Source organism: Harpegnathos saltator, unplaced genomic scaffold, assembly GCF_003227715.2.
Source record: "Harpegnathos saltator strain DR-91 unplaced genomic scaffold, Hsal_v8.6 scaffold203, whole genome shotgun sequence".
Taxonomy (NCBI): Eukaryota; Metazoa; Arthropoda; class Insecta; order Hymenoptera; family Formicidae; genus Harpegnathos; species Harpegnathos saltator.
Genome location: NW_020229988.1, coordinates 656597 through 683924, shown reverse-complemented (window position 1 = coordinate 683924; position 27328 = coordinate 656597). Strand labels below are relative to the sequence as shown.

Here is a 27328-nt window from a genome sequence, read left to right as displayed (position 1 = left end):
AGAGGCAGGGAGAGACAGGGAGAGACAGGGAGAGACAGGAAGAGATAGGAAGAGACAGGGAGAGACAGGGAGAGACAGGGAGAGAGAGCGAGCGAGAGCGAGAGAGAGCGAGCGAGAGCGAGACAGAGAGAGGGAGGGTGAGAGTTAAAGAGAAAGAAAGAGTGAGGGAAAAAGAAAGAATGAGGGAAAGTGATAGAGTGATGGAGAGAAACAGGCAGGGAGAAGGGGAAGAGGGAGAGAGGAGAAGAGGGAGAGGGAGGGAGGAGTGACGAGGAGGGAAGGGGGAATCAGCTTCTATATTCAGGACCGTCTTGAATTAATCTTCAAATGCTTTTTAGCCAATAGAATGATGCATATAGCATCTGAAGATGAACTTAAAATGGTCTAGAATAGAAATGTTAAACCTCGAAATTCATTAGTTATACGGTTATGTGTTACTATGCCGAAAATATGTCTTGGAATTTCAAACTGTATGCACCTAATACATCGTATGTTGAAGTCGGATATTATTAAACTTATATTACACTACAGGGATTATTGTTATGATTTATAATATTTATTCTAAACTTTAATATGAATAAGCTATAATGGCGCGCGTGTAGCGCGCGCTTGTAATGTTCTAGTTATATAGAAATTAATTGTTTTCTCTTTGATATACCAATTACTATCCGCGAATTAGCATAAAAGAAGGGAAGTGCGAATGTGATTTGCATTTTTTTTATTTCGTCTTGCTCTCTTATATCCAATATAGATATATATATATATATATATGTATATGTATAGGATGATATATAATAATTTATGTAAATAACATTATTATAATGAAAACAACAACGTAGTAATCATTGTGCTAGGCTCTCGTTTAATCTTTATTTACAACCCTATGTGACCACATTCGTGCGAGAGCGTCGCCCTGCCGAAGGGCGCTCCTTACAATCATGGCTGAAAATCGTACGATCTCGAGATTCTAACTCTCTAATACTTAGTATTTAATCATTACCACTAATCATGATCAGCAGTCACGAAAATTATCGGTCAAGTCCGATCGTGAGAGCGTCTCTCAATTCAAAGTGTGTGTAGTCTAGGAATCGTTACGATAACAGCGAAAAATTTCCTCTCGGAATTAGGCATCGACTCGCAAATATAGACAACAGACTCACACACGCGAACACACACACGCATACACACACACACACACACACACACACACACATACGTACACATTCTCCTCTTCGATAGACTTCGACAATAGTGTTAACAATCGAAAAATATTTACCTCGACGTTTATCGGGCGGCGAATCTTTTTCATCGTTTGATCAATCCCGATCGTAATATATGTATATATATATATTTTTTTTATATACGAATATATACCTAATACTTGACTAGAGATCACTTTTTAAAATTTTATTGACTCCCTCAATAGTCTAGGTACTCGGACAATATGGAGACACGAGATGTCTGTTTATATATAAAAAAATACTCGGTTGAATGAATTAGAAACGTTAGTGTGGTTGCTCGTTTGTCTCTGCTTCTCACAACGCGCGACATTTGTCGGCAGATACGAGAATGATAGCTAACGAAGCTTGATCCCAATTCCAAGTATAATTAACGATAATAGTAAATTGTCTGAAAAGAGTCCTCGTTTTCGTAGCGCATTCCTGCTACGGAGGAGAGTTGCGGAGAAACTCGGTTGACACTCGTTACACATAGAATTCAGTCTTAGGTTCCAGTTCCATCCCCTCGTCCTTGTACATATCCATTATCTGGAAAAGTCGTCATCAACTTGAAAAATAAATGTATTATTATGTGATGAAGTAAATTAATATTAACAGATGAATCCAGTTCTCATAACGATCGATTATTTTTTATCTTGTTATTAAGAAGACTGATATATAAAAATAAAAAAATGGCTTCAATTGAACTGTATTATTATTTGCTTGTTTTACCTTATGTAAAATATATAGTAAATTATAGGAAAAATGAAATAAAAAATAATACTTTAGAAAAATGTTTATTAAGGGAACATTATATATATAAAATATAATTATATAAAGAAGAGAAACACACAATAAATAAAATAAGATTTATGGGTTTAAGAAACAAATATTAAGTTTGCTTTTATATAAAACAAGAAACATATAATAATTTAACTTAAATCTTCCAATAAAATTTGATATAACATGATTAATTTATCGGTTAATACATACATTCGAGATTCTCAACATCTATCGTCAAAATAAAAGTTGATGGTGTTTAAATTCCTCATAATTCTTCAACAAGCGACTTAACAATAACAATGTAAATATTATGTCGAAAATATCAGTCTTGATATATAAAGGTTAATTAATGATGAATGTCAACTCGCCAGTTGTATATGCATAAGTTTACAGGCTATGATAATGCAAACAATATACATGGTATACTCGTCTGTACAAGTTCCCTGAGGCTATACTACCGGAAAAAATTTTAGTCTGGCGAGGGTCTGCTGCCTTACCGCATTCATATCCTTCTGCAGCTCTTCCAATTGTTTCTCATGGATCACTTTGAGTTTCTCTTTTTCCCTGTTCTGAATCATCTGAGCGACTTTGCGCTCCTCCATGAACTTTTTTGTGTTGTTCTGCTGTTTTTCTCTAAGCCTGCCCTCCTTGATTCCTCGCGTCTTCAGAGTCTTATCATTCATCACCTCCCTCATGCTTTCCACCGACATTCTCGCCTGCCGCGCATTCATTTCCTTAATCTCGCGCTCGTGCCGCGCGGTCAGTTGCTTCTGTTGCGCCACTTGCGCTGTCGCGCACAATTTGCACAGTTGCGCCCGTCGTTCCTCCAGGTGTCCGCGGACAAGATCGCGTTCCTCTCGCCGTTGTCTGTCGGCCAGACGAGACCATTGAGCGGTCTGTTCGGTGACGGCGCGGCGAACGATCGAGTCCCTGGAAATCTCCGCTTTGCTGCAACAATTTTATTATTTATCAGCAAAAAATCCACATTTCTCTCAACCTCGTCAGTATCGGTAGTTTTGCTTCAGTTTGTTTGGAAAGTCCATGTCAAAATCAATATTAATTATTTGATAATTCGACAAACGCTTTTGAAAAAAAAAGATGTAAAAGAAAAGTGAGAGTCAAAGACAAATTGTTCAGGGATTACCAACTTTTTTCCTTTAATAATCTTCTCTATGGCAACGTAGTGTTGCTTCTGAACCGTGAGCTTCTCTTTATGCTGCCTCTTTCTCAGCGACTCCAACTCTTTTTGTTGTTTCCGTAATACTTTTTGGTAACTTTTCTCTTGTCTCAGAGTATCCAAGTTGATCGGATCAAACTTCATTTCTTCTGCAAGAAACAAAACGATATCTAAGTACGGATTCCACTGTTCAATGGGCAATCTCGGCTTATTGCAATTTACCTCTTGGTTTGGCTTCGTGGTGATGAGGCGCTACCGCGTCCACGTTGTTTTTGCTATTGCTCTCTTCGATCCCCAAGCCGCGCATTTTATTCTGCGACATACTCTCGGTCTTTCTAATCGCTCGCGGCGCCGTCAAGGCGTCCATAAATTCTGGAATAAAAATTTCAATAGTTTTGGACATAGCGTACAATCAAATTACTGCCTAATTAATATATCACGTTTGAAATTCGATTAAGATTTTTAAAACTGTAAATTTATATTTTTAAAAGAAGATAACGTCAGATATATACAGGACATTTTGATGAAAAAAAGGCTGAAGTTTCCGAGGCTGAAATCACACGATATATCCTGCGAGATGCATCTTATATCCCCAGATAGGAATATCATAAATTTATTTAATCGCGCGATTAAAACGTAACTGAGATATGCAACATCGATCGTACCTTGAAAACCGTCCGGCACGTAGATCTTGATGTCGATGTTACAAAACAGCATAGGCAGAGACATGGGAAAATTAGCTTCAGTTCGCAACGCAATATGTCGATATCCGGCCTGCAAGCCGTCCAAAGGAACAATTCTTTGCCCCAGCAGTTTACCGTTCGATTCATCGTATACCGCGAATCTCAAAGCAGCCAAATCCGGTAGGACGACTTTCCTAAAGAGGAAAGGCTCTTCGTTATAGACGGGGTTCAATCCGTTGGCGGGAACCACTCTGGTGCGGAATTCCTTACGTATCGTATCGGTCGGCAGGCCGTACATTTCGACCTCCACATAAGTTCCAACTTTCTTGTCTGATAAGAACTGACCGGCTATTACCTGTTGCAATGTTGGAGCAAATACATCAATAAAGAGATCATTAAAGCGGATTTCTCAAGTAAACTCTCTCTTCAACTTTCACGAGTGCAATTCACCCAAAAGTGCACAATTTAATAATGTTTTGTCGGCAAACAAAATAGACACGAGTCGCAAAATTGATCACATCCTGTATGATACTTTTCTTTCCTTAAACACACATGAATGTATCTTAACGCGTGATATCGAGTCCACAGAAATATTTGGATTGTCGTCGAGAGGAAGAACGTACTTGAACACTGCATTGCGTGGCGATCACTCCGTCCACGGGGCTCTCGGCGAAAGGATCGAAGCTCCTGTCGGCGCGTCTCATGAAATCCGGCTTTAACAAATAACCCGAAGAGCCGTTGTACTCGAACTTGCCTTGATTCAGTTGCATGGGCAAATCCGCGGTCTGGAAGTTCAGCGACACCATTTGGCAACCAGCGTTCCAGAAGACCTGTTTCACGACGATCGATCATCCCGAGACTTGCCTTTGTGTCCGTAGTAGCACAAATTGCAACAAGCTCCACGAGCTTACTTACTTGCGGCATGTAATTGGAAGAGTCAGCTCGTGTGCCTTTCGGGTAAATTCTGCTCATCTGCCGTTTGTTATAATTCACGAACTCGATGGCCGACGTTTTCAAGTAGTTCAGGCCAGCCGTTTCCGCGAAGGAAGACATATTGTGATGAAGATTTTTCTCTGAAATGGCAATCCGCTTTGAATCGCGCGTTCGACCGCGAGCTGTAGTGGCTGAGACAAATACCATGACATGTTGAATTTCATTTCAAACTGTAGAGACTTAGATTTCGCTTACGTTCGGCAACATCGAAGCCGGGGAACTTGATGGGTTGTGCATAGTTGACCATGGAGGACAGCCACGGGTGCACATTGGTGGTGCTTCCGGTATAAGGCAAAGCCGCCACTAGCTCTATACTTTCGCCGAGACCAGCTGGGCCACTGCCAGATTGCTGTTGCTGAATGCCGGTCACTACCGACGTTACCACATCGACGACAGAATTATCTTCCTGAAGAGAGAAGACACGGTCGTTTTTCAACGTAGGAACAGCGGCCACCCGATTTGGTTAAGAGTGAAGGGGCACTACCATTCCCAATCTGAGGATTATGATGAAAGTTACCTTTACCGGTTGCTGTTCTACGACGACTGCGGCGACGGATGGCGGCGCGCTGGCGTCTTCCTTGACCTCGTCCTCAATCACGAATTGACCTTGCTTAAAGAGCTCCAACTCCTGCTTCTCGACCTCGGGCTTTAGGCGCTTGTTCTTAATAAGAATCTTGCGCTTCAGCATACTGGGCGGCGGCAACGGTACTCCTGGCTCCAGCTGTTTTAGTGATACTCGTGAGTGCACTTAAAACCATATGCGGCTCGAAAGAGTCGCACGATTTTGTCACGATCGATTTATCGTAAGCGTGGGTGCGCGAGCTGACGCGAAGCATTATTTACGAGCGTCGAGTACATTCGTATCTGTTAGGCTGATTCGATGCGTTTCGATCGGCCGGAAAATGAGGAAACGTTTATTTATTAATAATTACGCGAGCTGGCGAATCGCGTGTTTTGCTTTCTCTGCAGAAGCAATGGCTCTGTCACGAAATATTTTACAATATCTGCGATGTTAACCTACCGGATATTCCTTCAGTGGCTCCTTCAACAACAGATCACCCAGTATCTCGTCACAGTACTTGGCCAACTTGTATTGCTGCTTCTTGCTACAGTGATTTTCAAAACTGAGAATCACTGGATATTCCGATGTAACGAAGGCCGTGTCTCTAACTGCGTATATAACGTCTTTGAATAGAATATCAGTGCACATGGCTTTGCCGTGAGTGATTATTGGTTCCTCGTCTTCCCCTTTGCCGTCCCAACAATCCAATTCGACGCATCTTTAAATTTGGATCGGAAACAAAAAGAGCAGAGGTAGTGGTCGCGTCAGCTAACAACAGCGTGTAGGTAATATTTGTGATTGTCTAAATACGTTATCTCCGTAAAAGTACACGAGAAACATTTCATCACTTTTGCCTCTTCACGTTATTATGAAGACGCGCGCAAGCTAATCAATAACCGAATAAGGAAGTCGGTGATCGATTTCATGTCGAGATATAATATTACACATATTCAAATATAGACGCGGGCGATCTGGCGCAATCGCCTTGGCTATAAATATTCACCAGTTATTGACGATCGCACCAGGATATAAACATCGAAGATCGGCGTGTGATCATTGTTTCCATCCTCTGCGCGCGGATGCAATAACACACTTTACCTGCATCCGGCTAGTAGAACTTGTCTGTACATTTCGACGCTGCTCCTCCCGCCAAATTGTCGGCCGCTCAGGTACGTGTTGTGACTCGAATTGATATAGTAGTGCGCCAACGACTGGTCCATATCCATATAAACGTCCAGTCTGTCGAGAAAAACCGGTGCGTTCTCGTCGGACATCAGGTATCTTATGAAGCCGTCTCTCGTCATCGTTTCTGAAATCGCGATCACGTCCGTCGAAATGTTTGCGACATTTCAGTAATGTCCTTATGAAAATAAAGGAGCGAGCGAAATGTATATGGGAAACAACTCACTTCCCTCACGTATGCGTGATAAAGGAAGGAAAAGACAAACAAGGCCGAGAAACGTTCCGCCGAGAAGTGAAGCGCGATTTATTCATAAAGCCCTTACTTTCATTGCGCGCAACTTCGTTCTGCTCGTAATCATTGATGATCTCCATCGCCCGCTTCTCATCATAGAGGGGATAGAGAATTTCGTTCAGGGTCGGATCTCTCTGCTTCTCGTTGAGGAAGGTAATCAGTTGCTCCAGATTAATCGTGTCGGCTTTACCCTGTGTTCTGCAATTTTTCAGAGAGATACACATCGAGGAAGCCCTTGAGACGTCTCGCATCTCCGACGCGTGTACTCACATGGATTGAAACAATTCCTCTATGTCGTTCCTCGGACATATTTTGTGATACAACGCGTAGAACGCGTCGAATGTGAAATCGTCGGGTTCTATCACGTCGTTCTGGGCATACGAAAAGCATTTTCAGCGTTCTCGCAGTGGATAGAAATGCCTAACTGCTAATTTATCAAGATGATTGTCAAAATACCTTTCCGCTAGGTAGGCCTAAGTCAGAGAGACACTGATAAACTAGCTTTTCCGTTTTGCCGGATGCGAAAGTTCGCGCGACCACTTTCACCGGAACTTTTCCGTTAGGATCTACCAACATCCTAAGTCGCATCCAGCTGAAATAGCACAAAGATAGAGCTTCTTATCCTCATCCAGTTTGTTTCATTCGACGAGTTCATTTTAACATACAGATAAAGATCGGTAACGTATATTTTTGTCAACTTTCGTTCAACGGCGTATCGCATTCGCAGGCTCTGTCAAGTTATTTCGATACAACGCGATCATTTATTAAAAGGCCACTTAAAAATAGATCCATTCAAGTCGAGACTCGAAAAAAGAATGACACTTTAAGTGACATTTATGTTACGTTCATGAGGGCACAATCTTATTTTGTACGTTTAACTACTAGTAATTAATGTTAACGTCCGATTACAATTGATCGTCGCGATAGCCAATAATTATTATTAACTATTAATTATTAACAGTCTATAATTATTAATGACGTGACGGCTCCTCTAACGCGTGCAGTGATATGCAGTGTCAGAGATTAAATCGAACAAGCCAGAAAATAATACCTTTTACGTCAGATCTTAAGAAAAAAGAGCAATGCGCATACGTCGGTGTGGTACATTAGAGGATAATTATTCCGCGTAGGGGGATACACAGTGCTATTGTTTACAAACGTTAGTGCAAGCGTATATACACACAGATGCATACGTATATGCATTGGCAAACTCACTGTTTCTTCAGACACGTGAGCGGGCAAACGTTGTTCGCTTTGACGTTGTGCGTGATCGATCGAACGCCATCCAACCATACCTGTGACGACATACAGAAGTGACATAATATAATTTGTTCTTTTTACGGAACGCGCGAGGAAATGCATTAAATTGCGTCACGGCGAGGATATATAACGTTAAGTCGCACAAGTCGGCGGTAAATATCGCCAGTCGTCGCTATTGTAATGTTTTAGCGTAGATAAGCCGATTGCTGCTTGTTGAGATAATGAATAATAAATTGACTATGGGAAAGAAAAAGTGTTGCAACGAGTCTACGGAATAAACGAACAAATGAATTGACAGATAATTCCATTGTACTGACGACGTCGAAATGAGTTCAACCCACTTCCGTATCACTTGCCGACACGGCAGCCAATGATGAAATTTCCCTGACAATGACACGCGTAAAAGTAAGCGACGTAGTGAAAGAGACGTTTATTAATAACGCGATCGGTATCAACGATAACAGCCGAAAAGTTTCGTGCTGAGCGTAATCGTGATTCGCGTTCACGTGATTACACCGGAGTCACGCCAAGAGTGGCTACAGGGCGTTCGTTCCAGCAACAGCAACAGCGGTAATTCTGAACGTTACATGTTGTCGTATCAGACAGCCGATATTTTACTTGATCGATAAGTCTAATGACATGTGCATAACAGCACGTTTCCGTCATTATCGCAATCAGCGTTCGCGCGTGTTACCTTGGCTGTGGCGGAATCCGGACACACGACATGCTGATAATTGATGTTGGTGTAATCGACACCGGAACAGATGGTGAGACTTTTCTCTTCTAATTGTTCGCCGTGCTTGCTAAGCAGCTTGTCGTACAATTTTGGGTCCTGTTTGAAATGCGTATCTTTAAGTTTTCGAGACGAAAACGAAGAACGGTGTATAAATCGTGGCGAGGCTTCTAGGAAGACGATTACGACCAGCCTCGGCGACTTCAAGCTCCGTCATCACATTTCGGAGCAATGAAACAATTCACTTACCTTCGGGATCCCCCCGGCCCTAATGTCGCTCACTTGACACAGCTCCAACACGTCGCCATCCTGCGGAGATGAGACATAAGAAGAGAACGAAAGCGTCCATTCAGAATTCATGAGTACCTCGCTCCATTGTCGAAATGAACAAAAGAGCGGATACAGCAGAAGGAAAGCTCACCTTCCCCTCGCTCTGCCAATAGATGAAGAAGCCGTATTCGTCGACCTTGAACAGACAATTCAACTCGATTTCCGTGTTGTCCTTTTCCTCCGTCCAGCGATCGAAAATGCAACCGTTACGGAGCGCTTCCGGCACCTCGATCTGCCAGTTGAACTCGAACTTCTTCGTCATCTCCGCGGCGTTCCGCCGACTTCCGGCAAAGTCAGCCCAGATACGGCGTTTCCCGGTTCTGTCAACAAGTACCAGTGTCGCGTTGAAAGCGTCGAACCGCTTCCTCGGACCGCCTTCTTTACACTCGATAGCACGAAATGTATCTCGAAAGGTATCTGCTTCGTATCAAAGCCGCTGAAGATCGACATTTATGCCTCGTACTCGACAGATCGTAAATCGCACGTCAATGAATTAGGATTGCGTATTCGGCCGAACTATGAGCTTCTACGCAATGTCGTAAATGTTCCAGTTTACGCATCTCGATGTTTACTCAACGTCTATTTATAAGCCTTACTCACACCGATCTTGACTGAGGATAACCCGAATTTTCCATAAATAATAATTGTCACAAGCGATCCACACCGGGTCGAATCGCGAATGGGGTTGAGATAGACCCCATCGCCTTTGGTTGCACTAAATCGCATACAGCGAAACTACTTTTCCTCGACAAGAGAAAAAGAAAGAGGTGCCTGAGTTTAATGAATGAAACGACAGAGTCTCTTCCTCGCGGGGCAGCAGCGTGAGATACCTACTGGTGTTAAAAATAAAAGACCTTAAAATAAAATGCCTTTAGTGCAGATTAAAACGTGTGATGTTCACTATAGTTACCGCACGGAAGTTTAGAATGACTGACGCTATATCGAATTTATCGCCAGAGCTCATGTGCGTGTTACTCGCGGTAAGATCGCGTCTGCTTAAGAATCAAGCACTCGTAAAAGAACGTTTTGCTTCAATCATCGGCTTTTTCTTTTCGTTTAATAGCGGATGTCACAGATTTTGGATAATCGATAGTTCGTCACGCTACAAAGAACCTTCTAGCATCGTTGCACCGATTAACCTTTGTGGTAAACTTGCGCCAATATGGGACGAAGCACACGAAAAGTTGTCAAGCGAAGCTAGTCGTGGCCAGGAAGGGTTTTGTTGCAACTGCACAATGTCTGCACGACGCTATCTCGCGCGCGATAGATTACGAACGGGAATATTTATCAACAGCGACAGCAGTACAATACTTACAATGTTAAGAACGTCTCTTCCGGGTTGATTTGCTCATTTTAATTCGCGGCTGCGCCTGCAACGGAAAGAATTAGGTAAACTTTGAGACAATTTTTTAATTAAAAGTTGCTGCCTGTCATGTATTTTTGATGATACGAATCTCGCTTGGAAAGTGGACGCTATTAACAATTTTATTACGAAAATACTCATTACGAGACGAAGATGTAACTCCCGCTGCATTTTCCGATACTTAATAAAACATATCTGTTACGTTTAAATAAATCTGCAGCCATTGATTTTATTAACTGCATGCAGAATGAATAAAGCACGTACAACCTTCCAAGTCGAGACCATTTGCGAAATAAGTTATGATTGTGATTAAAATAACGATAGGTTATACGTCGTATACGATCAATGACGTACATCCGCCATACGAGAATTAAATATTTCAGTAAATATCTAAAAGTAGAACGCAGGATACCATTATCTCTATAGATTTTAGATAATCTAATTAAAAATTCCGTACATGACGATTTACATTTCACAAATTAGTACGTCACATTTCGAATAAAAATTGCAAATATTACAAATACTTTTCCAATTATTGATGTGAGAAAAACGTTATATTAAAAATAAACAAAAACAATATTCAATTGTACAATGCACAATTCGTGGAGATTTTCTGGAAATGAAATTTATCTCCTCTCCACGCTCGAGTTTTTCTCAGAATGATGTAGAGGTCAAAAGATGTCCAATTACGCGTTATTAATGGAGAACGTCAGGCAGCGCTCCTTTTCCGCATAGTTACTCTTCTTGCGCCATTCCATTCTATTAACTAATGTGTTAATTATATTTATGAACAGACACATGTCTCTCTCTCCGGAATAGGTTTCGCTTCTCGATTAAATGACTCAATCAATATCTTTATATAATTATGATAGATTTATGTAATGGTGTGTTATATATTACGTAACGTATAAGAGAGAGAGAGAGAGAGAGAGAGAGAGAGAGAGAGAGAGAGAGAGAGAGAGAGAGAGAGAGAGAGAGTGGGAGAGGGAAGGGGGAGGGGAAGAGGGAAAGAGAGTGAAGCGTAAAATCCATATAATGACCTCTTTTCATCGAGTTTATTCGCTTAGTGACACGCCTTAATTATAACGCACGTGCACCTCTCCTCTTATTATTACTTGTAGAAGGATAACATGTTTTTTAATAATTTTCCAAATGTCCCAACGTTGAGATGTTTATAGTTAATAAAACAAGTAATAATCCGATTACTTTGCCACTGATTAAAAATATTATCACATTATGCAAATTGAAAACACATTAAAGTAATTACAAAGGATGGCGAAAAACATCGAGTGACGCATCGTTTCTAAGATTTTTATTAATAGCTGACATGGCATTTTGTTGTTTACGTAAAAGCCATTCTAGTGCGTCTTTTAACAGCTTCGATCGTTTACGTAAATATCGTAACCTCAACATACGACATCTTCAACGTTAAGTAAATGTGAACCGATTAATTGAAAGTATGAGTTTAATATCTGTGCTTTGAACACATAAAAAGCATAGCTTATAATTCAATGCATTTTTACGGTCAGAAATAAAAATCTTTTCGTTATTATTTATTTCTTTTTATTGATATCTAATATAACCGACCGGATACTCTGTGTATTTTTTTATTGTATAATATAATACTTTACAATTATGCATTATTTTATCGAAAACTTTTACCACAAATACTATTGGTATCAATATCGTCAACGGATGTGACACAAGCTTTATCGTAAGTTATCTTAATTGGTACACTAGGAAATATGGAAGCTGTCGAATGCCATATTTCGCACATGTATATTGTATACCAACACGAAAAGGCACTCACGATTAAGTACACATTTTTAAGCGCAGCCATAAAAATGCTTGCAAAAAGCTAGCAAAAAGGTCTCGTCGGCTCGTAAAAAATAACGTTGGTTGCTTGATAGAAAATTTATTTCCACTGGAATTCTCCGTAATGAAAAACTGCAATAAATAAACTGTTATTTAATATGCATCTGTGATGATAATATTATCAACTTGTTTTGTCAATTCTTGAGTAATTATAACTTTTACGGGTGGCATATCAAGTTTTATAAATTTTGAAAATTACTCATTATGTTTGCATTTTTTGTGCTATAATCATCATCGGAATGTAGTCTAGGAAGAATACATTACATGTACTTTTAAAAAATCTGGCAATATTGTATCCCTTTCTTAATCCTTTGACTTGGAAATAAAATTGATTCTCTAAGAATCGAAGCTTCTGGATTTCAAATAAAGTTGAAAATATACAACAACAGTTTCAGTATAAAAATACGTGAAGGTTATAAATTCTATCTTACTGTATTGGCAACACGATACGTACAGTAATAATAATCGTAAAGTTACCAGAAAGACTAAAGGTCATGTGAGAAAAATAAGGGAAAACATGAAATAAAACGGACCACGTTTTGATAATAAATCGTATACTTTATTATCAACTCGCATGACCCACATAAAAACTTCGTACTGTAGTATTAGATACGTAAAAATATTATTTTTCGATACAAAGAATAAGAAATAATGTAACCTGCCACAAAAAAAAATGGAGAAAAAATATGGTAGAATTATATTTTGTAACGGGTTTACGTTGGGAAAGGTAAATGTATAAATATTCTGGAGGCGAATGCACAATCCTGCTAAATCGTCCATTTGCGACATTAACCACAATTTCCGAGAATTAAACCACATCCTCGCAGCCACTTTTTTCTCTTGATAGACATCAAGTCATTTATCGTTGCCATTAGTTTCATGGAGGAAGAATCCGAGTTACTATCACAGAGTTGCTTCTATAAATGATCAGGTGACTGTCGCGGTTTCGTCACTGTTTCGCGTGATACTGATTAATAAGGATATCGGTGCGTTTGTGTGCGTGTGTATGCGTTCAGCAAAATTTAATGCAGATAGAAGCAAATCGACTTTCCTACTTCCTTTCGCATAACGTTTTAAATTGCGGTTAATATGCAATCAACTGCATAAACAAGAAGCTACATATCTTCAGTATGACAGACAAACTTGTCGATAAAGTTTTGGCATAATATTCAAATATGTACCTAATATGTAGTTTAACTCTACTGTAGTTTAGCTCAACTCTCCCATCCTCACGGCAGACGAAAAGGAATGATCAAGTCGACGTGTCATGAGTTTTCTTCGTGAGCTTCAGAACACCGGGATATCGCAAAGTAGTCGCTCGTACAACGTGCGTTATCGGCCACCGATATGAACAGTACAGATACGTAAGGTATACGGAGCGTATCTGTGGACTATAAAATATTACTTTTGGACCACTTGTGGGAGATAACTATTCTTAAAAAAAACTAACCATCCTATAATCTATCATCCTTAAATCACTAAAAAATGATTAAAAATGAGATTTCTTTGAAAATAGATTGTTTAAGAGGAAATTTTTTTTTTAAGAAAAATCACCTCGCACAAAAAGTGGTCCAGAAGTAACGTTTTATAGTCAACTTATGTAAACGTCGTATATATTTACGGATAGCATAAACAGAGACGAACGCTACGAAAATATAATGTGTGTCTCGTGCCTCTACTCTTCGGCACGACGAAGACATTCCTAGCGCCTGCCAGGCCGAGTATTCCCACGAACCGACCGCATTAACGGCGCGTTATAACTATCGTGACTTCCCATCGCACTCTACCGGCTCGTTAACGAAGCATTGAAAGCATTGAGATGGTAAGCGAGAATGAAAATTGCGAATAAGAAGAATAAGGAATCGACCTGATTGCAATGGCATTCGTACTATTATAATCAGGCGTCGAGTAGCGATATTAATTATCGCGGGATAACGGTGAATTATCATCTAAATAAAATACTTGGGAATGATAGCCGAGAAGCGACGCTCGTGAAAATAGCGGCGAATATTCCATGTCAATATGTTAATTTCGCTGTATCGTACGCTTATAGTTGAGGAAATTATCCGCTCATGAATCCATATAAATGGTTTACAAGCGCGTTGTGTAATTCGTTCTTCGAGCTAGAGAATGATTTATTAGCATCGTTGTGGAGAAATTATGCAACACGGTCTCATCACGTAAAACAAGGAACCTATGACTCGCGACCTCCTTTCGAAACCATGGAAATATTTGCGTTTCATTTCGAATTTTCTCCTATCTTTACGGGCGCTTGTTACTTACTTACCATCGTGCAGAATATTAACTCAAGACATCGCATTATACGATTCTTTTATGCCAAGCGCGTCACGTTGCGAGTATCTTTACGCGCGTGTACTCACAATCACCTGATACGCTCTGTATATGTTTCTGTATTTTATAATCTTCCTACCAACAGCCTCAGGAAATTTCCAGCGATATATAATATCGCCTAATTACCTATAATTATTGCACATAACAGCGTTAGTTTTTCCAAGAATATAATGCAATTACGAAGACTAATTTGCAAAAATTTTAATGACTCACGTGTGTAAATTTGCGCGTATAATATAATACACGTGCAATAATAGGCGTGTCAATTTGTTATCGAATATTAATTTCAGCTATTAGCTGGATGAATATATTTTTATCGTGTCTATCACGCGCAATATCACGCAACACGTTACAATAATTATCCGTTACAAGGACAATATTGTTTCTCATGTTGCCTTCTTCTTCTGTTTTATAATATTTATTTATGCAACTTAAATTTGTTTTATTATATTGGAAATGAAAGCTATTTCATATAATTGTCGTATTTCCGATGAGGAGAAAATTTGCTGTTTGTCAATCGCTAATAGTCAATTATTATTATAATAGCTTACAGCTATTATTTCAGCACGGAAAGTTTCGATACGAGCTAAAAACCTGTTCGAGCCAAGATAATCGGCAACTGATAAAAAGACAAAAACAAAGATATTTGATAAAGATATAAAGTTTGACAGTCGCATTTGCCACACGAAGTAAATAATCCAATTACCTGGGGTGTATAGATCAATAATTATACAATTTCCGGTACTTGAGAGATTGAATTACTCCGCCGCGACATTGACCGTTCAATCGCTTAATACATCTAATGCCCACTTTAGAAAGAATGGAAGTAAATGAGGGAGTTATGACCCGACGATATATTTATATTACATGTATACGTGTGAATTGTTAAATGTGTAATCGTGTTTTTCTTCATTGCTTTTATTCGTTTAAAATTGAATAATATATCTATTCCCGCGCTTTGTACTGTATTTTACCAACTTTTTAACTTTTTTGATAACTCTTTGTATTCGACAAATATTTTTTCCGCACATGGGGATAACGTGGTAAAATAATCAAGCGCGATGCTAAAATCCTTACAGTTTGCACACATAGAGTTTGTATAAAATGATAAAACGGTTCATCGCTATTAGGAGATAAGATAGCAAAATGGATGATTTCACTTCGAGAAGATAATAATATTTTAACTTTAAGACAACTGATAAACTAAAGTGGAACGTTTTATAATTTCTTATTGCTTTGCAAATAAACAGTACCGCATGGTTACGTTATTATTAGCTGCGGATCTGTTGTATCGCTCGTCGATATTGTTCGCGCGGTGAATCCGACACAACAAATCGCTCTCGATAAAAATTGCATTATGCAATATGCTCATGGTTATAATGCGCATAACAATACGATATTAGCTCGTGTGTCGCATTTGCATTCCAAATGATTAACGGGCAAGAGAACCTGACGAGTGGAAATTAGCATTACCTCTAAATTTACATATGAGCGTGTATCCCTTACAAAATTCATCCAGTCGAAAAAAACGTGAAATATTCCAAGTTAAATAATATTCCGCATAAATTCATATATTTAAAAATATGCGTTGTTGCGCGAACTGACAATTTCGTGTTTCCTTTCACAAACATAATTATTTTGCGACGTTTCATTATTATCGTACAATTAAGCTATCGCATTCAAATCTCCTTGAAGCGATTATTTTTTAATTCTTGTGGTGGAAATATTCCGAGAAATAATGTTCTATGAAAGAATCAAAGACAATGCTGTTTCCAGCAAGGCCACTATAAAAAGAACAAAAAGTCTACGATTATTGAATTATAATTCTCGAGGAAAACGATGGAATCTTTGTGCACCTATGCTGAACACTTGCGTAAGGATCGAAAGAGAGAGAGAGAGAGAGAGAGAGAGAGAGAGAGAGCTATTATTAAAAAGACACTTCCTTCCTTCCACCAATTATCTGTGAATCAAAGTCTGCAGCATATCGAGGACGGTTCGCATCAACAGTGATTTGGTTATCATCGAGAAAAAAATCGTCTTGTCCACATAAATTTACTGTTCTGTTTCGTTCAGGAAATATATCCGTAATGTCGCTTCTCGGCCGCCAAAATTCACACTGTCACAGTTCTCAAGCTACTCGACTTTTATTTTAAGTTGTCACGCCAGGATCACGAGAAACGCTCCGATTGCGAGGAGCCAGGCTGACCCGCCGACTGTGACACTCTCAGCGAGTATGGCGTAAACGGACCGCGGATGATAGATCTGGGAAGACGGGATCAGGTGTCAGGGACTGATGATCGACCTGACCTGGCCGCGTGAGAGAGCGAACGAGCGAGCGAGCGAGCGAATGTCGTAAGAGAGCACGACACCTTTTCCCTCATTCTCCCCTCCGTCTCGCTCCACCTCACCAAGCGGCGTCTCCGGGTTCCCTTGACCTCGAAAATCCCTCGGGAAGTCTGCAGTCAGGGTCGTGTCCCGTTCTCCTCTCCCCGTCGCACCTGTCTTATATACGCCTTGTCCGCGGCTTATCTCGCAGCGATAGTAAGGCGCAGCTAATTAGCAAGTCGTCGCCTCATAATGCCTGTCGCCCCGCTCGTTTGCTCGCGCGTGTGTGCTGCCGGGCGGCGATGTGTAATGTGCGTATATTACGCACATTACACGCGTAGGTACGCACACGGCAACGTACGTATGTGCATGTGCACGCACACACGAGCGGTGAGAGCACCGAGAGAAGCGAAAGAAGGTGGAAAGGCGTTGAAAGAGAGAAAGGAGGAGAGAAAGAGAAAGGGAAGGGGGAGGAAGGGAGGACGCGCGCGCGAGCGAGTACCGCATAATGCGTGCGACGGTGTGCGTGTACAGTGCGTGTAGTTGATGGTCATTGAACGATCGGCTCGTTCTTTTATCGAGCGTCTCTTCGCGAGGTAGACTCAATAGTTGCCGCTATCCTAGACTATAGGCTTTGATCTAGTTGAGTAACGAGAGAGAAAGAATGAGAAAGAGAGTCTCCCTCCCTTCGGAGCGGCTGGGGTCGGGGGGTTGTATGGATTACAGGTGCGGTCATCCTCGACTTCGCAGAGTGTCCCTGTTAATTAGTACATGCTAGGTAATAATGCCGCGCAAGCAGGAAACAATAATGCCTGCTTCGGTACATGGCGTCCGGCTCATTCACGTCGGCTATGCCCTAAATGTAAAACAGGTATGCGCGGAGGCACACACGGGTCAAGTGAATTCGGAGCGCCTGCCGTCCCGATGGTCGCAGCTAACGCGTTTGGCATTTACTCGGCGCGAAGGTAGCGCTAAATTACGAGTGTCCCCTTGCCTCATCGATTTAAGCAGGGAGAATTTCCGGAAAACGGCGGAAACAACGGATGGCTATATTTAATGAGAGACGTGATGATATTAGAGAGACGGGGGCGAGAGAGAGAGACGGGAGAGAGAGAGAGAGAGAGAGAGAGAGAGAGAGAGAGAGAGACACAGAGTCCACAGTTTTTGAATCTTCAGCGGATTCCAGTGGTCAAGATAATTTCAAGCACCGGGTGACACCGGACACGCGCGGACTCTGCGGAATCGTACGCAAAGGAGCACCTGTCACCATCCGGAAATCTCGAGAGCCCGGAAGGAAGGATCACCGGCACAGCGATGCGTGTACGTCCCGACGCGTGACGCGTCTCGTGACCGCGCGGAGTGAGCGTCGATGACGTCGACTGTACGCGCGCGCGTACACATAGGCACGCGTGTCGCACGCACGCACTCACGCACGCAGGCACGCATCGTCTCGTATGTTGGCTCGAACTCGCGCTAATGCGAAATCGGTCTTACGGCTCGATCGGTCCTCTGCCCGCCTGTCCGCCTACTCGCTTATCTGCCTGCCTGCCTGCCTGCCTGTCTGCCTGCCTGCCTGCCTGCCTGCCTGCCTGCTTGCCTGCCTGGAGAATTATCCGTCGAACGACGAGAGCGGCGGAGCGTCGGCCAATGATCTCATCCTCCACCGACGAAGCTTCACCCACACATCAGACGAGCACACGCGCCGAAGTCCGGACTCCGGAAAAGTGACGGGAAGCAATAGCGGATATGGACGTCTTTACGCGCGCGATCTCTCGCTCCGGCACCGGACGCCTTCCAGGAGCGGTGGAAGAAACTGACGGTGCCGCACCGTCTGTTGACAGGCAAACCAGCCGCCTGGCTCGATACCGTCTTTTTCTCCTGAGCGCATGTGCCGCCCGCAGTCGTTCTTCCGCCTCCGCTATGTCGGCAAGAACGGCATCTGCCGCCGCCTCCGGTACGCCGCCTCCGAGGCCGTTGCATCACGCGCGTGGAATGCACCGCGCGCGCCGTCGAGAACGTCGGGGAACGCGGAGCGCTTTGCGTGTATCCGCGTTTATCACGTGCCTAAGAATACACCTGATCCGTGCGCTTTATCACGCGTGCCGAGTGCCGAGGCAAACATGTCCGGTGTCCGACTCGATATTCCGAGCGAGCGGAATTTCGGTTATTTCTGTGGCCCGAGAGGTAGCAGAGGTACTCTCACGCGCGCAGGTAATTCTCTCACCTTTTTTAACATTAGTGGGTATTGTCCGCGCTCCTTTGCGATTCCTCCCGCGGATTTCAGAGGGAGAGACGAAGGAACGTCTGCGATAATTATTATCGAGCGCATCAATGCGCCGACTACAAATAATATTATCATTTCATCGTATCAGAGCCACCGCGAGACAGATACGCATGAGGAGAAAAGATTAATCGTTTCTCTTTGATCATCATGGGCAAAATGCGTCTCAAGGAGAGAGGAAAATTCATTTGAACTTTACTGCAGCGGTAAAAAGTATAATTGCGTATTTGTCTTTAATTTGTATCGATTTTTAATCGGCGAGAACCATTTTTGCCTGTTCCGTTGCAAACACATAGCAGAGAAACTTGATAGAATAAAATTTCAATTTCGGCACTGATAAGAAACTTCAAGCATTGATAAGGGGCAGAAATCACAAACAACAAACTCAGAAGTCAAACGATTATCGGCCTGACCCTACAGTTTGCTGTGCTGATAAATACGAATTTCGTATCGAGTATGATACGCGGATAGACACGGAGATAAGTGGCTGCGCGTGTAGTTGAGAGCGAGCACATCTCAATCGCGTTCCGATGTAGAATGAACTCGTGAGTCACCGGATATAAATATCTCACTTTGCACAGCTTTGCACGTGCAGACAAGTCGTATGTAAATGAACATGCAACTCTCATCTAAAGTCGCGCTAATGAAAATAACAGCGACAACGTGCAAACCCGATGAGTGAAACGCAGCCAACTGTCACGGACCGAAAGCGCGAAATTCGGAAGTAGTTACGACACGCTTTCAGTGAAAACTATCTTCCCGAACGAAATTACGATCCTCCTTTATGATTCCTTCGAAACTGACTACGCCGCCGCATTCATGAATATATTTGCACCTCGTCCGTAGGCGGCTGGAAGAAGAGTTGCGAATTGACGACTCGGGAATAGTCTAAATTTGCGTCACTTATATTTTCTGAGAACTGTTATTTTATTCAGAAGTCAGGATATATATTATAATTAATGACGGCGAAGAGTTATAGCAATGCAAGATAAAGTTTTCTAGATATTAAATAAAAAGTTGCGGCATTTTTTTCTCGCCAACTTGAGTCACAACGCGTTGAATGTATTAACAATTATTACATACATTGTAGCAGAGAGAGAATTATATGAGATTTCCACATAAAATCATACCAAGGCTAGTTGTGCGCGTTTCAGTTGGCATAATGATGAAAATTAAAGATAGGACAAACCTCAATTTGGCATTCGGATAGCAATGTTAAATACATCTTCTTTATCTACGAAATAGTAACCATAAGAAATTTTTGAAATGTCGCAATAAGGTAACATATCTGTTATCATGCGAGTTGCTGAGTGGAAAGCAGTAACGCATCGACAAGTGCATCGCGTCGGTAACAGGGTGGGCTTGAGTTTTAACAGAGTTTGCATTCGGTAATTTATCTTCAATCTACTCAACCAAATATTCTGTATAACGTGAACAAAAAAGAAATATGTTTTTAAGAAATTCTCCCCACACAAGAGCTGTTAAATTTACACAACTTTCAGTCACAAAAGGGATTTTGTTTTGTACATTATTCAAAATGTTCTTTTCTATCTATTGAGTATATCGATTAGCCGCTGTGCTTCTATTAAAGATTCATCGCTTCATCGTCGAGTGCTAAAGAACGAATTAAAGTATCGCTTTGCTTTACAATATGCTTTATAATATGCATCACGTTTCACGAAATTTTATTGTCATTCACCCGATTTTCTCCTCGTGGGCCAAATTAATCTAGATGAACAAACGTCCTTTTTTATGATCTAATTTCTGTGACAGGTGACGGCATATCGCATCCTGCGCAAAATAATGACATCGGTATACTTTTTCTTGCCAGCAGTTTATACTAGGATACACGGCAGCGCTGATCTCATGGGATTGCCGCTAGTCGACAAACTCGAGGGCAGTTTCTCTCTCACGATGAAGTCAGTTTCGTCTTCATATTTCTATATTACTTTTCTGCATAAAGACCAAAGACAGGGCGTAACTCTTTCTACGGAGTTTATTAGGTCAGCAGCAATGTGAAAGCTCCACGATATTAATTTCAACCGTAGCGCTTATTTGCATATATTAGTTAAGGTCCTTTGGCATCTTTTATTAGATGGATAGCATTTTCTTTTGCAATCTGTTGCTCTTATCTCAGAGAAATTTGACTGTAATATTGTCTAAGATAATATTTAAAGAATGGTAGTTTTAATTTTCGAAATTACTTGCAAAACTTTGACATAGCTTTTTCGAAACATAGAGATTTTTGGGTAAAGCTATAAGTCTTTTGATTTTTACAGCTAGATGCGTCTATTTTTCCTCATTTATAATTGATTACTATTTGTTATCACTTTGGATTTATATAGAAATGAATTCGTGAAGTGTGCTTGTGTGGGACGAGAGGTGTTTCAACAATTCTGAAGCAGTCGATAAATTGTCGTAATTTTACGTTCACGTTTAGGGCTGCCTAACCCTAACAAATTCAAGAGGTAGCACGTGTCGTGCACAACTTGGCTCGTATACAAGTCAACGCAAATGTATCCAAGCGAACATATGCTTTGAACCGGACAATTGTGTTCAATACGTGTTAGGTAACTGTGTAAAATGTATCTACGCACAGACCACTCGCAAAGTCAGTGAAACCAATGCGTGTAATTAATACCCTATAATATTATTTCGGTGAAACTTAGGCAAAATATTAGTCGGTTTGTTGTAGCTATACATTTGTTATAACGTGCCGTTTCACATACCTTTATACCTTGGCTTTGTAACAGAGGCATGAGCTGCAATATCGAACTATAGTGTGTCCCAGGAAATGACCAAATTTACCTTTTTTCAAATCACATCAATATCGTCGAAATACTGGCTGCAAATATTTGTTATTAAAATTTAATTCGACGTGGTTTAATAAAGGATTAGTACTGCGCTTGACATGTCTTGCCTATGTTATAGAAACGTATAATTAATATATGCGATACGCGATTTTACTTATTTACATTGTTTAGTCGACATACTGCTTATAATTTTATCTACTTTTATGAATCGTATAATCACGGTCAACATTGCGCGATCGCATTAATTACAAATTGTGTAGATATTTTATAGAATTATAAATTTAAATTCATCTTTTATTTATTTAGTCATAGTTTATAATTCTGTCGACACTTGGTGGAAATCATACATCATCGATTTCGCGTGATTTCCTTGTCCTACTAGAACCATTTTAAGTTTCACAAGCAGCATAACGCAATTCTGGAGATTCTGATAGCTTCCAGAAATACTTTACTCTTCGCAACTGTGAGATTAAAGTTTACGGAATAACATTTTGCGTCAGAAAATTAAGCAAATGGATAGTCAATCATCCTTGTCTCTTTAATGCTGTATTTAATGTAAAAAAGTGAATTGTCGTGAGTTTATTCACTTAACTCTAATATCAATTTTTTCATGCCTCTGTTATTCGATCATGACTTCAATTTACATGTTCTATGCAGAAGTTTAAAATATTAAAATTATTTACTCATTAACTGAACATTCTCTTGGCCGTCTCTCGACTAATGAAACAATTGAATATTCGTCCCGTTACGGAAGGCAACATCTGCTAAATGGAAATATGAAAATTCCGTTATAGAGGAGTCGCGTCGGAATGTGTTAAGGGAAGAAATTTACATCTGGACGTGAGAGCCGAAATTACTGTTGTCCTGCTGAATTATATTTTATCCTATATTATGCCAAATGCTCGCGTATTTTTGAGTACGCCTTTGGTATTCTTGGGGACTGAGGCTGATCCGCGCACTTTAGATGCTAAATCGTTCAACATTCAAACGTCATAAACATATAGAATACTACAAACCTTCGCGTATCTCTGGGTTTATTCGCATAGAAAAGCGCATTGTGAAAGATACGGTGCGTATATTTGCCCGTCGGGCTACACGAAGGACTAAAGTATGCAGCTACAACGACTATTATTACATTCCGCGTATATCTAAGCAAAAATGACGCTAGTAGCTAACGAATTAATATTACAAAGTTATTTCAAGGTAAACGTTCCTTCTTCGTAACATCTCTGCCGTAAAGTTCTACTTTTCGCCAATTGCACAGCGTCATCTAAATCCTTTGTCTATCCTTTTTCTATTCCAAATCACATTTATATTCGAGCAAATGTTAAAATTAATCGAATATAAAAGAAACGTAAAACGTAAAATTTGAAAATCTGAACATTAATAGTTATTCTCAAGATCACTTTCTGAATTTATAGATGCAGAGGCATTAAACATCGTATAACACTTTCGTCAATACAATCCACATTAAGCGTAACTGTGTCGCTTAAGGTGATATTGGAAAATAAAGGCGAGGTGACTGCAATCAACGTGAATGCCATGTAAATCGCTGTGAGAATCAACAATCAACAAACTGGGTATATATGCAGTGGTTCTACATATTAATAACTACAAAAATCAGGCCCTGTGAAAATTGTTAAGCGTGTGGAAGTACGCCCTCGAAACAAATACGACCGAACGTAATCGGAATCGCGTAAACGAGAGAACCGAGCGTTCAATGCGCTGCCGTGTGCAAGTTGCATCGTGTTTTATTGCTCCATAGCGAAATAAAAATAATACATCGCATGCATATTCTTCACGCAAATCGCGATGACATTTTTTTATTCGCACAAACTTTAAACAGCAGCCGATTATTTTTAACGCAAAGCTTCAATTTCTTTCATACTCACAACATCGATCTAAACAGCGGTAACCGTTCGACCTTTGCGCCAAGCGACGGCCGGTCGTTAAATTTTTACGCTTTCCAATCCTGACACAGTCACGTTAATTGTGTTACATTTTTTCATTCACGAACGATGTGTTGTCGGGCGTGACAAGAAAAAAGCTGATGCAGACACGATCATAAATAATACGCGATCTCGAAATTCTCAACGTGCTCTCTGTGTGAGACATACGACTCTGCTTCATGGAGTGTTATGAAGCTAGTCGTGTTATACCAACCGCGATATGGTTAATGTAATGCGTGTACAAGCGTACGTAGAGTGTACAACGACGCTCGTAAGGAGAAGCGCGCCACTTCGGCTCAAACTTTCAGTTTTAATAGCCTTTTCGGCGGAATTACGACCTATCAGGCAGCTGCGCAAATAGCGCGTTACCTAAATTGTGTCTTTCGCGAGGAATACAGCTGTGCGCGGGCTTTGCGACATAACTGAGGAGCTGGATTAATGCTCGCGTGCAAAATTGAACGAGGCTTCTTGCTCTGTCGCGATCGCAACTCATTAACGATGTTTTCTTTCTTGTCTACAGATACCTGTCGAGAGAACTTGTTCGTAATATTTCTCGCAATAATCACAAGTATGTTATACACAGAAAATTATAAAATTCAGGCCGTTTCTCAACAGGAGCGTCGTTATTGCTGTCGAGTAAATTCGTGGAAATTTTTGTGGAGAATAAAGTTTAGATCTTTAATGAAACGCAACTTCTCTCGGGGATGGCGATTTCTCTACTCTCCAGCGCGGATCCTACCTCTCGTACAAAGACAAGGAGGAAGAGACGAACCCGATTGAAAAGTGAGATGACGGACTTTTTCGTCATAGTACCGTCGCATGCGCATTGAATTCTCATCGGGCAAGTTCAAGATCGCTCGAGATCGAACGACTTTCCAAAGCGGAACGTAACTTGCGCGACTATCCGTAAACCCGTTCATAACGACGTGTATGCGCGGAAGTCTGACACTGGTATCTCGTCCCATGTCACTGTCGTTCATGCTAATCTACTTTATTCAAGCGTTTGCGGACGTGCGAGTATAATATAAATCTTTATATTCATGCAATTTTTCACATAACTCGCGCGAACGGGACGGATATCCTCGGTGAGTCTTCCATAAAATTTTAGAAATAAAAATAAGAATTATATGCAGCGTTCTGCGGTGCAATTTTTCTTCTGTACATCAATGGTATGCGACGTAAATAAAATTTGCACGAAATATCGTATAAAAGAAATTTTATACAATTTTTCAATTATTTTTAAGGAGAAATACGAGGTGCGTTTTTCCTGCCTTTTCCTGCGCTTTTCCTGAGGAATCATTTCACTCGAAATAACGCTCTGTAAAACTGTACCTGTTTTCCGCTTGATTCTTTTCCAACAATAAATCATTGTCAAAGATCGAAAACGACGATACATACTGTTTCTCCAGCGGACACTTCCGTCTCGAAACATTGGCCGACTCTACGAGTGTTTGTAACAGCGGAACGGAGGGTAAACGCCTTTGTTTGGAAAGGCGTTCTTTGTTCTTGCTGCGCTGTATTGTTTTCACAGCAGCGACGAACGTCACATGCACTACCTACGCGCATTCTGCAACATTAATTAGAAGATACGGCACAGATTGCATCCGCGGTGAACATCGGCTTACGGCATGGACAATGACGCGGTAGGCCAGCCAATTTCGTCCGCGGGCAAAACGTTCAATTAAACGGTTCGTAAATCACTATTGTCACACGGCGTAGGCGCGGATCGGTGATAAAATTTGCAATTTCTACCATTCGTAATGCAAGTCGGAAGCCTCGCGCAGGCTTATTTGGCGTGAAAGCGCCGGCGACAGGATCGACCGTGTTTTTTATCCCGTGCGATGCGCACATGGAGTGTCAAGTTTTAAATATGTCAAGCGTCGGCTGAGTAATACCCTTCGGTTCATTTCTCTCGTGTCGCTTCACCGAAAATATTTACACTCGACATGCAACAAAAACAGAAACGCTAATATTTAATTTGCAAATTGCAGTTGTCGTCGAGCTGGGTTAAATCGTGCATCTGAATATTCGAAAAATATCTGAATATTTATCAGTTCTAATAACATATCGCATATATAAAAACAAAATTACTGCTACAATGCAAACTTACTAAAACAGCCTTGTTAGATTTCTATTAATACTTTTACATAATCAAATAGAAATTGATCTAACTGGCCGGATGTAACGCGTCCGGCAACTTATCTTATCGTGGGCAGAATAGGTTATCAATTAGCTCATTTAGCTCATTACCATGTATGATTCACACTAAACTCAATTATGAGATTGTAATATTTATTTAATTATTTAATTTAATACGTGGCTTGCGTCAGGCAGCATCATGCAATACGTACATATAAATTTCTTTGGAAATTTCGCCCGCATGAATGACACGACTGATCAATTCCGACCGGACGAATTAATCGTCGATAATTCACTCCGACTTTCTCGTCGCCAATTGATTCCGGCCGGGTTTTGACGTGGTGGAACTAAATTAAATTTTCCGCCCACAATAAATCGGAATATAATGAATTAAACAAAAACACGCCAACGTTCGTTAAATACTCGTAGTGATACAAGTCGCGATTTCGGCATTAATTGCAGGGAAATTTCCGAATGGCGCATTATAAAGTCCAGTTTGATAAAATATGTATTACGAGCGCGTTTTGAGTAATATCAGGCGTGAGATATTAATTTATTTACGCGCACATTTAAAGAACATTGTGTACCAAAAACGTCTGTGGTCAAAATAAACACAATTAAAATGTTACACGTACAAACGTGCTTCGTGTAATTAAATCATCTTTTGCCAATAAATTATCCTTTGCAAAGTTGTTCGTGCATAAACTATGAATTATGCATTCAAAAATTCGCTCCCGCACTGCATAGCGTATATCTTAAATATTTCAGTATATTTATCACGCAAAGAGAATCCACGTACAAAATAAATTGGCATCGCACTGGAAAAGAAGAAAAAAGAGGTCCCGACGCTCTCTTCGATCTCGCGAAATAATTTCATCATTGAGATCCGAGATTCGGCCGTAAAGATCCCCTTACAATATCGCGAAACGATGAGGAATCGTGTTGGCCGGCAGACGCACTCTTATGAGAAATTCATTCCGCAAGTGCAGTTAGCGGCAGTTAGCGTGCCATGCCGGCGT

General features: G+C 40.9%; 2 protein-coding genes across 3 annotated transcripts in view; one reads left to right on the top strand and one right to left on the bottom strand.

Annotated features, from left to right (window-relative positions):
- Positions 1 to 842: 842 nt before the first annotated feature.
- Positions 843 to 18941, bottom strand: LOC105189361 (1-phosphatidylinositol 4,5-bisphosphate phosphodiesterase). Of its 2 annotated transcripts, none has more exons than XM_025298068.1 (20): positions 18622 to 18941; positions 10528 to 10582; positions 9304 to 9532; positions 9132 to 9191; positions 8844 to 8981; positions 8105 to 8184; positions 7346 to 7481; positions 7160 to 7260; positions 6921 to 7087; positions 6514 to 6724; positions 5875 to 6133; positions 5377 to 5574; positions 5049 to 5259; positions 4776 to 4933; positions 4484 to 4690; positions 3843 to 4215; positions 3400 to 3549; positions 3149 to 3326; positions 2498 to 2948; positions 843 to 1766 (listed from the first exon to the last, which is right to left on the bottom strand). In XM_025298068.1, exons 3-20 carry the CDS (start codon positions 9472 to 9474, stop codon positions 1704 to 1706), a joined length of 3312 nt encoding a protein of 1103 aa, XP_025153853.1. In that variant the 5' UTR covers positions 9475 to 9532; positions 10528 to 10582; positions 18622 to 18941; the 3' UTR covers positions 843 to 1703. The 2 variants fall into 2 exon arrangements, with proteins under 2 accessions (XP_025153853.1, XP_011149717.1); XM_011151415.3 differs by having other exon boundaries at positions 5371 to 5574; positions 18622 to 18940.
- LOC105189360 (uncharacterized) overlaps positions 18845 to 27328 on the top strand; it is a 20996-nt gene continuing 12512 nt past the window's right edge. The window contains exon 1 of the mRNA XM_025298069.1: positions 18845 to 19338. Coding sequence (XP_025153854.1) covers positions 18874 to 19338 — 465 coding nt within the window. The 5' untranslated portion in view covers positions 18845 to 18873. The remainder of the gene's footprint in view (positions 19339 to 27328) is intronic.

What these genes read in the sequence shown, in the direction of transcription:
- LOC105189361 (XM_011151415.3), bottom strand. Translation starts at nt 9,474, where the DNA reads ATGACGAAGAAGTTCGAGTTCAACTGGCAGATCGAGGTGCCGGAAGCG. An exon ending in GAGGAATTGTTTCAATCCAT is followed by an intron (nt 7,088 to 7,159) that starts GTGAGTACACGC and finishes GAAAAATTGCAG; the next exon opens with AACACAGGGTAAAGCCGACA. An exon ending in TGCAGAAGGATATGAATGCG is followed by an intron (nt 1,767 to 2,497) that starts GTAAGGCAGCAG and finishes CGACTTTTCCAG; the next exon opens with ATAATGGATATGTACAAGGA.